This window comes from Gymnoscopelus microlampas (assembly GCF_963454915.1).
Source record: "Gymnoscopelus microlampas genome assembly, chromosome: 13".
NCBI lineage: Eukaryota > Metazoa > Chordata > Actinopteri > Myctophiformes > Myctophidae > Gymnoscopelus > Gymnoscopelus microlampas.
In genome coordinates this window covers 13,461,777-13,474,269 of record NC_139950.1, presented here as the reverse complement: position 1 = coordinate 13,474,269, position 12,493 = coordinate 13,461,777, and the positions used below count along the sequence as shown (strand labels likewise).

At 42.6% G+C, this 12,493-nt stretch overlaps 1 protein-coding gene across 2 annotated transcripts in view; it reads right to left on the bottom strand.

The window, feature by feature from the left end:
* sptbn1 (spectrin, beta, non-erythrocytic 1) overlaps positions 1–12,493 on the bottom strand; it is a 119,351-nt gene that overhangs the window by 47,593 nt on the left and 59,265 nt on the right. For both annotated transcript variants that reach the window (XM_084077015.1, XM_084077014.1), the window contains 4 exons: positions 8,122–8,273; positions 2,493–2,666; positions 786–877; positions 118–198 (listed from right to left, as the gene is read on the bottom strand). In XM_084077015.1, the coding sequence (XP_083933141.1) occupies positions 118–198; positions 786–877; positions 2,493–2,666; positions 8,122–8,273 (499 nt within the window). The remainder of the gene's footprint in view (positions 1–117; positions 199–785; positions 878–2,492; positions 2,667–8,121; positions 8,274–12,493) is intronic.

Genomic DNA, 12,493 nt, shown 5'->3' with positions numbered 1-12,493 from the left:
TGTTTGTGGATGAGGTATAATGAGGTGTAAAGAGGTATAATGGTCATTATGGGTTACCTGTGTTTGTGGATGAGGTATAATGAGGTGTAATGAGGTATAATGGTCGTTATGTGTTACCTGTGTTTGTGGATGAGGGCGTTGAAGGCCATCCCGTCTCTCCAACTGGTGGAGAAGTTGTGGATGTTGACGTTGGGATAGCTGAGAAGAAGAAGACAACGGTATGTTTTTATTGATTCCATCATTATGCCCACCTGGTCCTCTACTAGACAACAACATGGTGAACAGGAAGCAAGTGTGTAAGTCTGTCTAACGAGAGGAACTTGAAGGTTTGTGCATGAACATGCAGCGGTGAATGTCTTTATTTGAAAACTCCATAATAATGAACAAAAACTAGTTTCATGCGTCCAGGTCTCATTGGTAACAGTGCATAGAATGAGTGAGCAGCTCACTGGTAAGGTTATTATAGTTGGATGTGAAAAAAGAAAATAAATCAATACATAACCGAAACTGTATTGTATGTTTACAAAACTAACATAAAAATTGTCCTTAGTTTTACTCTTATCAAATCTATCTCATTGTGTTTTGGGTGGATATGAAATATCAAACAATTTGTAGCCGTGTCAGTTTCAGCTGTAAAATATATATACGCAATTTTAAATGGTGTGTTTTTTATTACACAATATATTTTCTGACCTTTGTGTGGGTGTGTATGTGTCCGTGTGCAGGTGTACAGTATGTGTCTGTGTGCAGGTGTGTGTCCGTGTGCGTGTGTGTGCTCAGCTCACCCTGCAGTCTTCATCTGACACCAGAGCAGCAGGGCGTCTTTAGCGGACTTCTTCTCCTTGTTGTCCTCCGTCTCCACACTGATGTCCTGGATCTAAGGCGCACACACAGACAGACAAAATCGGTGTAAACTTCAGGGACGTTCATAGATTTTAACCACGTGAATCCTAGCCTCTCTATTCTGGGGACGAACGTTCTGCAAAAATAGCCGATCCACAAGCTCACAACGCGGTATGACACGTTGTGAGCTTTTTTTCAGAGAGCCTGCTGCCTTCCTAAACAGATATATAAACACAACACAGACGCAATGAAGGATATAGCCAAGGCGTCATCTTCAGATATACGCATACAGGACCTCAAAGTTGTACAACTTGTCACAAAATGACATCATTCATCAATTCATTCCAAAGAGCGATTTGCTACAATCTGAAAAAGATGTCACATTTGTTAGCTGGCCATACAAATGCCTAGCGGAAACCCTGACACACACACACACACACACCACCTCACTGTGTTGAACGAGGATAAAACACACAGCTTAAAGAACAGACTGGGCTGTTCAGCGTCACATCTAGTGACAGAGCGAAGCAGACGATCACATAACAAAACACTGTGTTGTGGGTAGATCAAACAATCCCAGAGCAGACGTGCACGTTAATGTCAGATGAAAGAAGGTGGAAGATGTTACAAACAACATGGCAGGTTCACCTGCTGCTGACTGTTTGGTTCAATTAGATTTGGAAGTGACACTCCATGTGAGACTGGCATAATGGCCTTTAATTTTACTTTGATTTGTGCCGAGTTGACAGTGGCTTTGTTCGTGACTGGAGGCAAATCCGATCTTTAGGACTGGCTGTCCAACACCGTTATGTGCAAAGTGATCGGATCTGTGTAATTCAGACATCGTTGACCTATATGTAGCTCTAAGCGCGAGTTTAATAAGGAAGATCAAACATCCTTTCATTCACAGTGTTGAGCACCCCACCTCAGTCCTCAACTCCACCTTGTTAAAGTCTCATTTGTCTAGAGTTGAGAAGGAAGGAGGTTCATCTGCACTGCCACAAGCATCTAGACTCCAGGGGGGGGGGGGGGGGTTCTCCCCATTAAAATCCTATACGTTAAATCTTAACAGAGTCTAATCGCCAAAATGTTTCATCTTTTATTCAATAAAACGTTTTCACATCAACTTGATCTTTCCTTTATTGAACTGCATTGGTTGCTGTGGTAACGACATTGTTGAGAAGTGGTGTAAAGTAACATCTACATCTCTTTTACTCCACTATAATTATATGAAAACTTTAGTTACTAGTTACTTTGTAGATTTTGATTATTTTTACAAAACACACAAACCACTTCAGCAGCCGTATATATATTTTGGCCATTTGAAAAAAGCTGATCTAGATCAGCTGATCTAGATCAGCTATTTTCAAAGGATTTTTTATACTTTTTTAACTTGTGAAATGTGACATTCTGCACAATGAGTACTTTTACTTTTGGTACTTTAAGTATATTTTGATAACATTACTTTTGTACTTTTACTCAAGTAAATGTTGAATTCCGGAATTTGGCTATTTTTGGCGAGCGACACAGACTTCAGTGTCAACACAGACAGACAGACAGACAGACAGACAGACAGGCAGACAGACAGACAGACAGACAGACAGACAGACAGACAGACAGACAGACAGACAGACAGACAGACAGGGTACCTGGAAGCGCAGGATGATGGTCCAGATGAGGCCCAGGGTGAGCCGGTGGTTCCCGTCCACGATGTCATGGGAGCCCATGTTCTCCAGGTGGACTCTCTGCTCCTTGAGGAACTGCAGGGCCTTGTCCACGTTCTCCAGACAGTGGATACGCATCCTGCCCTTTGTGGGTTTAGGCTGCAGGGAGGGAACGCATTCATTTAAACATCCTTTAAAAAAGTGTTAAAACCCATCAATGGTGCCGTTTGTATAATGTTTCCCTCTCAGCCAGTGTCCGTCTCTCCTACGCAGTCTTCCTCATAGCTTTCCTACTGTCTGAACTACTCCTTTAAATTGACAGACAGAAAGCGTCAACAAAATAGAAGGACGTGAGGCCTGATTTATACTTAGTTGTGTGCGGTCCGGTGTGTCCTCGCGCACGACATATAGCAGATCTAAAAGCCCACCACAGCACGTTGGTGGGCTTGTAGATCTGCTATCTTTGGTGTGCGGCACTGGTGCGGTGCTGGTCTAAATCTAGCTTACGAGAGAGAGAGAGAGAGAGGCAGATAGAGAGATGCTCAACTTGTATGTTGTGTTAACCTACTTTACCAGAGCAGTACAGTCCTGCAGGCATGCAGATGTTTGACATCACACAGAACACACTGTACTACTGGCTCAGATGGAACCAAACAGCCGTCAGATGAGTTATAGTGGCACCTTTTCATAATCACATTTTAGACAGTGTAGGAGAGACAGATGGCACACACAACGCAACAGCAGATTTTATCAATCAGTCAGAACGTGTGTGCGTGTATGTGTGTGGGTGTGTGGGTGTGTGTGTGTGGGGGGGGGGGGGGGGCGGTTGTGTCATATTGTGTGTGTGTGTGTGTGTGTGTGTGTGTGTGTGTGTGTGTGTGTGTGTGTGTGTGTGTGTGTGTGTGTGTGTGTGTGTGTGTGTGATTGTTTAACCCATAACACATCTGTGTCATTTTTGAGTGGTGCCAACCACTCCTACATTTGACTTTGTCCGTGTGTCCGTATGTCCGTATGTCCGTCCGTATGTTTGAGCACGGCTGATTGGTCAAGCTTCACGTGACACGTGACAATATGTTGTCACGTGTCACGTGACAACATATTGTTGCTGATTGCAACACAAGGACGCAACCAGTTACACTTTCAAAGGCACCACTCTCTTCACACTGGCTGTGATTTTTTTTATTTGAGCTCATAGCGCGGCACAGAGTGCCACTCTACGAGCTTGTAAATCTGCTATTTTTGACAATTTTCAAAAATGTGTGCAAATCTTTGAATATATATTATATTTTAATGCGAACATTCTTAACTCTTTGCTTCTGGGGGTCCCTGGAACAAAATATTTTGAGATGGGGGTCGGCGGCCAAATACATATCAATTTGGGGGTCCTTGACACACATGAAAAATATTGAGCACCACTGATAACATACTGTTGGGATTTAGGAGACATTTAATGGGTTAAAGGCTGTTGTTGTGCTGTCAGATGGTATTCATGTGTCTAAATATCACCTGCTTCCAGAAAGCAGTGCTTTGGACCATGTGACCAGAACACACCACATGGTTCCAACCCGCTGACAGGAGGACAGACAGACAGACAGACAGACAGACAGACAGACAGACAGACAGCTGGACGAAGGCCCGAGACGTCGGACGTCCACCCTGGATCAGTTTCAACACGAGACACACTCACACACTCCCTGAATGAATCCATTCATAACTAACTCTCTCTGTCTCTCCTCCGTCTCCCTCTCTCTCTCTCTCCATTCCTCTTTTCTCTCACGCTTTCATGCTATTCCCGCCTCCCTTGTTTTCCTTCTCAATCTCTCATTTTCACTTCCATCCCTCTATCTTGTCCCCCCCCCCTCCCTCGCATCCTTTCCATCATTCTTTCCTTCCTCAGCCCTCCATCATGGATCCCTCGTTCCACCCCCCCACTGCTTCTGGCTTTTGAGAAGTTCTTAAATTCCCCTTGCTTTCTCTCTCTCTCTTTCTTTGCCCGTCATCTTCTTTTCTTCTCTCTCATCTCCACTTCCTCCCTCCCAGGGTGAGAGGACCAGCGCTCCCAGTTCACACTGGAACCAGACCAGTTGGCTCTGGTTCCACATCCTCTGGGTTTTGTTTACAACATGGCCGACTTACGAACCACATTAACCCTGGTGTCCCTATTTAGTTTTATTTATTGATTAGACAAAAATGTCCAGAATATTTCAAAATGTTTCCACATTTTTTAACTTTAAAAAAAAAAATAAATACAAAATTTCAATAAACATATTTGAAAATAATAATAAAATTAATACTTTTGACAATTTTAAGCCGTGCCAGCCAATGCTACAAGTGACTTGTCTGTCTGTCTGTCTGTCTGTCTGTCTCTATGCATGCATGTATGCATGCATGTATGTATGAGAACAGCATAATCAGCTGCAACTGTTTGCAACACAAAGCTGCAACTATTTACACTAATTGAAGAGAGAGAGAGAGAGAGCAATATTTGCATTTTAATGGGAAACCTAGTTACTGTCTAGTTTACCAGGACACCGTTTTTCTAACCACATAATATATACTTAGTTATGTGAAGTTGACCCGAGTTGCCTCTGTACTAAACTAGATCTCTTTCTCTCTCTCTGTGTGTGTGTGTGTGTGTGTGTGTGTGTGTGTGTGTGTGTGTGTGTGTGTGTGTGTGTGTGTGTGTGTGTGTGTGTGTGTGTGTGTGTGTGTGTGTGTGTGTGTGTGTGTGTGTGTGCGTCAGAGAAAGAAAGGATCCATACAGTAGGAAGAGAAAGCAAAAGAGAGCAGAGTGAGGGAGAGTGTGTGTAATATATTCTGGTTCCTATGTAGCCCCTTTCGGGACCCTGTTTACCTTTTTTGTATTTGGGAAGACGGTAACCAGGGTCCCTTGACGCTCAAAGCACTCTCTCTCATATTCGCGGGTACCACTGTCTCGTCTCGGGCTAATAGCTCGTCGCTGGGAAGTTGCAGAGATTTCTCAAAGGTACCAAAAAGAGCAATACTAAACCGCGGTTAATCTGCATTAATGCGCTCGGATCGGCGCTGCCGTTTAACATTTTTAATCATTTAGTAAAGCTAAATTTCCTCTCTCAAACAATGCTCCACTTCCCATGTCCCGCCTCCCCGCGTTGTGACTGACAAGCTGCGCGTCCTACGAATAACTCTATGGTCCTACGGTACTGCCTCTGATTGGCGAGCTCCTACATGCTTGCATGACAATCACAACGCGGGGAGGCGGGACATGGGAAGTGGAGCATTGTTTGAGAGAGGAAATTTAGCTTTACTAAATGATTAAAAATGTTAAACCGATCCGAGCGCATTAATGCAGATTAACCGCGGTTTAGTATTGCTCTTTTTGGTACCTTTGAGAAATCTCTGCAACTTCCCAGCGACGAGCTATTAGCCCGAGACGAGACAGTGGTACCCGCGAATATGAGAGAGAGTGCTTTGAGCGTCAAGGGACCCTGGTTACCGTCTTCCCAAATACAAAAAAGGTAAACAGGGTCCCGAAAGGGGCTAGTTCCTATGGTGACAGCAGGCTGGCAGTAACACTACCCTGACACACACACACGTAAAATTGTGTGATTAAAGCCGCAATCCAGAACTTATTTTAACATTTTTAGTCTAACCAATCAGTATGGTAGAGTATGTTCATACAAATATCTCTCCTCTTGGATGAGCGGCAGGTACTGTATGTAGACGTTTGGTCTCACAAGCAGAGACCTGGGTTCGAATCCCGGGTGTTACAGCTGCAATTATGTCTCTCCTCACGGAATGTAGCTTTTACTTCAGATTGTAAGAGGAACGCAAACGAAGAGAAAGAGAAAGTGACGGATAAAGATGGTGAAAGATAAAGAGTACGTGCATGTGAGTGCATGCAGGGACCTGCCATGACGTCTCTGTCGGGGTGGAAACCTCATTATGTCCAAAACTGTTACTTTACAGGATTCAAGTTCAAAACAGCAAAAGTAGTAGATCGACAAGCTCATATAAAGGTTGTACTACTTTCGATGCTTTTGTGTGACATGATCAAGTAGGGCGTTATTTTACGAAAAAACACAAAAAGTTAAAATATGGAGACCGCAACGATGTGGATTTTGCTAATCTTTGAATATATATATTTTTTTTTTAACCCATTAAGACCTGAGGCGATTCTTACATTTTCCTCCTAAATCCTAAAAGTTTTTTTTTTTAATAAAAAAAAAAATGAGCTTGTATATCTGCTATTTTTCAACAGCCAAATAAATCTTAAAGTGACACAGATGCGTTCTAGGTCTTAATGGGAACAAAATATTGTACAAATGTTCGCACTATGAGCTTGTATATCTGCTATTTTTGAATAGCCAAAGAAATCTAAAATGACATAGATGCGTTTCCAGATTCAATATGATGGCGGCGGCGTGTGTATTGACATGTTACCTGCATATGTGGCCTTCTAGCGCCATCCTGTGTTGAATGCTTGATGATGGAATGACGTACTTCCGCTTTAACGTGATTTAATTCTTTATTTGCGTTAGATTTAGGTTTATTAGCGTTTTAATCCGCACATAGAAATTGCGGTCCTAGTAATTGGGTGATTTACATATTTACCATCTCATTTTCAGAGGGATATTTAGCCATTTGTTATGTTTGCTAATGTGACCAAGCGTTCTACACATGCGTCAGTGTTTACTAGTTCCGCTCTCATTTTACTATTAAGAGCGCCGACGGACAGACGGTATGTAGAATATGAGCGTGCTTTGCACGACAATACTTATTTCTCACATATATTATAGTTTGTGTAGGTATATTTCATGTCAGTAATTATTGTTATGTACCTGTGTTTGTATTTCAGGTTTATAACCTAACTAACTAACGTTCTAATAACTACAGAAGTGTTTACATAGGGTGTGAGTGTTTGTGTGTGAATGGAAACAAAATAAACCCATAAAAGACACTTGTTTGAGTTGTATCCTCTGGTCGGTTTCTCGAATACCTTTTACAAATTAGCACAATATGCAAAAATATGATGTTTAGGTATTATCTGTCTAAATGTAAGTTCCCGCTGTTCTACATGCAACCAACCAGTTAAAGAAATCGCAGATTGAGGGTTTAACCTTTGTTTTTATGAAATATCCAAGAGCATTATGGTTTTTATAGGATATGCTTCCATTGCTAGTTTGACCAATTCAAATAATCTTTCATTTTAATATAAGTTTAATATCTATTATTACCATTATGCCCGATGTATACTCGTTTGCGTGCCTCTACAAGCTCAGAACACATCGTGTTGCAACACATTCTGAGCTTGTAGATTTGCTATTTTCAGTGTGTGACACCGGCACGCAAACAAGCATATTATCATCCTTTAGAGCACTGAGAGCTTGTACATCTGCTATTTTCTCAAACACAAATCTTATGTTCTGGGGGTCCCTGGCACAAAACATTTTGAGATGGGGGTCCGCGGCCAAATACATATCAATTTGGGGGTCCTTGTCATGAAAAAAGTTTGAAAATGACTGCTTTAGAGAAAGCCAAGAGAAAGACATGTTGACTGTATGGAATCCAAATGGCAAAAATCAGTGGTGGCGCCTCGAGAACTTGAATCAATGACGTTGTGGTGCGTTCGTACCAGTCTCTCTCCAGACAGGACCTCCAGCAGTTTGATGAGACTGCGTCCATCTCTCAGGTCCATATAGAGGTCAGTGATCCTTCCGGACACTCTGGACAGGTGGGAGTTCACCCACTTGGTGAAGGTCTTCTTCTGAACAGCCTCACGCTCATCTACACACAAAGAGAAAGAGAGAGAGATATGTTATGGTGTGCACCATGTGATCACGTCAGATACAGTAATAGAACTGCTACTAACAGCATTGGTGTGTTTAGATCAGTTGTTTCCAAACTTGAAAATAGCAGATCTACAAGCTGCAATTTCCACTACTAGATTTTTTATTTATGAAATTATTATTTTTTCTCCTTTTTTTTTTACATTAACCATATGAACCCTAGCATCCCTATTCTGAGGGGAACATTTGCCGAAAATAGCCGATCTACAAACTCAAAACGCCTTCTAGATCAGCTATTTTCGGCTAAGAGATTTGGTGTAGAGGGGGACAAAAAGTGCAGACCAAGTACAGAGCCAAAGGTCAAGTTTACAATAAAACTGTTTAAGTGACAATCACACATCAACATGAATCCAACATCCTAATAGAAAAGATATTGTTTGTTTACACAAACAATATCTTTTCTATTAGGATGTTGGATTAATTTTACGCAGCGGCAACACTGATGATAGTGCAGACTATGAAGCCATCTATGAAATCTATGAAAAAGTTTAATGTGTAACACAATTGGATGCAATAATAATATGTAGTGGGGGTCCCTGCTACATCTCTTTCTCAGCTAAGGGGGTCCTTCCTTGGCCTCAAAAAGTGTTGAAGACCCCTGCTTTATACCATATCTCTTCGCACCATAAATAGACGATCTGCCGGCGGGAATAGCCAATCTACAAGCTAGATCGACTATTTTCGGTGCAGAGATGTGGTGTAGAAGGAAGAAAGAGCAAACTAAATTGTGATGACTCCATTGTGATGGACAGATACTCTATTCCTGATCACCTGAGCGCCATAGTAATTGTTGGTTTGATTTATTTGTATTGATTTGAACCTTTAGATGGCTACTGGGAGAGCACACACACACACCTTCTTCCACACCCCTGCTGATTGTGTGTGCCTGTGCATTTCCTGCACGCGTTTCCTAGGTGTATCGTCATGCGTCCCCGAGTAAATATGTGTTTGTATGCATACGTGTTTCCTAGGTGTGTGTGTGTTTGTGTGTGTGTGTGTGTGTGTGTGTGTGTGTGTGTGTGTGTGTGTGTGTGTGTGTGTGTGTGTGTGTGTGTGTGTGTGTATCCCATCAGTCCATTGTTCTTTGACAGTGTGTTTGGGAGAGGTTTCCTGTCTGAGAATGCAGACTAAATTTGCACAAACAAACACACACACACACACACACACACACAAACACACATCCTTGAGGTGCAGCAGCAACATGACATTGTATGAACAGATAGGCACGCAACGCAAGGAAGTTCTCTCTCACACACACACACACACACACACACACACACACACACACACACACACACACACACACACACACACACACACACAAAAACTAGCTGGTATGATAAAGCCAAACAGTTCATGATCTCATGGAGAACATATTGCTCTCTGGAAGGAAACTGGAATGGCCTTCACACACACACACGAAATGAATAAGACTACTCTTTCTCTCACATGACCCGTCTCTTTTACAAACACACTAAACTGAACTGTGTGTGTGTGTGTGTGTGTGTGTGTGTGTGTGTGTGTGTGTGTGTGTGTGTGTGTGTGTGTGTGTGTGTGTGTGTGTGTGTGTGTGTGTGTGTGTGTGTGTGTGTGTGTGTGTGTGTGTGTGTGTGCGCCACAGTGAGACAATAGCTGCAGTGTTGAGTGACCTTCACCGCAGACTCATCGGGACTGACTGACTGTTTACTGACTGACAAAAGTACAATTTAGGCATTTATTATCACACACACTTATCCACAGGAACTTACACAGTGAAAGATCACAGCGAACAACATGAACACCAGAAACAAACAACATGGTAAAGGATCACGTAAATAAAGTCCAAAGACAACAATTCAGTGCTGCGTGGTAACTAGCATGCAGGTAAACATAAAACCTAGCATCTATCTGCACATATTAACTAGCATACCAGGTAAACATCAAACCTAGCATCTGCACAAACTAGCATACCAGGTCAACATCAAACCTAGCATCTGCACATACAGTATTAGTAACTAGCATACCAGGTAAACAAAACCCATTTTTATGGGTCAAAAAAGGTAAAAAAAATAATAGTTTGTCATACGTCACAAGCCAAAAACAGCAGATCCACAAGCTCAGATCAAAACAAATTGTGGTCTGCCATTTATGTCACGTATGACACCGTTGTTACAGCAAAGCCATAGGACTGTGATGTGACAGTACCCGACATTCAGTAGGACTGTGATGTGACAGTACCCGACATTCAGTATGACTGTGATGTTACAGTACCTGACATTCAGTATGACTGTGATGTTACAGTAGCCTACCTGACATTCAGCTGTGTCATGCTAGGTGACCATGACTCAGCCAACCTGCTGACCTGGGATCACTGACGCCACTGTGCATCGCTACTGCTTCTAAACAGTAAACAAGACTGTGCGTGCGCGTGTGTGCGTGCGTATGCATGAGAAAGAAAGTGAGGACTTCCACATCCCGTGTTTTTCAGAGGAGCAAAAGCTGTTTACACACACCCTTAACACCTAACACCAAGAAAGTTAATCATATAACTCCAGTTCTTATCTGCTCTGTACACCATCTCTGTCTGTCTATGAATTGGCCATAATATACAGTTATGTGTCATCTTGTGCTACATCACTAACCCTCCACACCTCTGGGACAGGTCTGCTTTCTGTCCCTAGCTTTATTTCAACTTATTCCGTTTTTATTTGGATTCAAATGTATCATATAATGTGTCTCAATGCTCAATGAGTCAATGTTTTGTGTAAAGCACTTTGAATTGCTTTGCTGTTGGAAGGTGCTATACAAATAAACTGGCCTTTGGCAGAACTTTCAACAGCTCTCAGCTATTTTCTCCAACGTGGGAGACCAAATATCTACTGCTCAGCTGAGAGACAAGAGACTCGGTTGGCTGGGGGAGGTATTGCGCCTATAAGATTCAGGCAGTACATCACGGCACGTAATAACTTTGTAGACCAAAGAGAACCTTGAAAACATTTGATATTTTTGGAATATCTTTTAAACAATAACAGCACAAATCGTGTATGGGGGACCCTGGCACAAAATCTTTTCAGGATGGGGGTCCTTCACATTAAATATTTGAGAACCAGTGAAATAACATTCTATTCATAAAAAAAAGTTCCTGGACTGCAGCTTTAAGCACAAGAGAGACAATGAGACAGAATGACAGAGCAGTGGATGTCATACAATGCTAAGCAGCATGTCTCTGGAATGGTTGTGATTTAATAACAGCCAAGAACGGAAACAAGCTAACTGTGTTAGCCGTTAAGCTAACTGTGTCGCAGTGCAGGAGGATACCGCGTGTGCACACACACACACACACACACACACACACACACACACACACACACACACACACACACACAGCTAAGCAAAATTCAATGTCAGAGCATACTTCAATTACCACTTGGGTTACAAATACTGCTGAACACACAGATAGAGTGCAGGTGTGTGTGTGTGTGTGTGTGTGTGTGTGTGTGTGTGTGTGTGTGTGTGTGTGTGTGTGTGTGCGTGCGAGAGAGACAGACAGAGACAGGGAGAGAGATTCCATTGTAATTGGGGTGAGGCTGTGACGTATTGATGATAATGGGTCAATGGCAACACACACACACGCACAAAGTAAACAATGACCTTGACCTGTGCATGGTGCATGCACATACACACAATTGCGCTTAAAGACAAAAGCAAACAACATATACACATGCACAAATAGACAAACACTTCCCGTCAAACACATCCGCAGGCAAGCCCCACACACACACACACACACACAGACAGACACACACACACACACACACACACACACACACACACACACACACACAGCTCAGCCATGGGTGTAGTCTCAGTCAGTAAAACAACTACAACCATAATATGACAAAACCAGCTGTTTAACTTGGGACACACGCGCGCACACAGGCACACACACAAACAGACACACATGCACGCGTGCACACACACACAGACACAGTGTGGGGCTTTAAGGCTTCAATGACAATAATTCATAATAGCATATCATACACACACAAATGTGTTGACAACTTGGTGCTATTCTGAATTACACAATAGACAATCTTCAGCCACACCCACACACAAAGACACATTGACGTGCACGCACACACACACTGAGTTTGGAGTGAGTTCTTTCAGCTGTAGGGA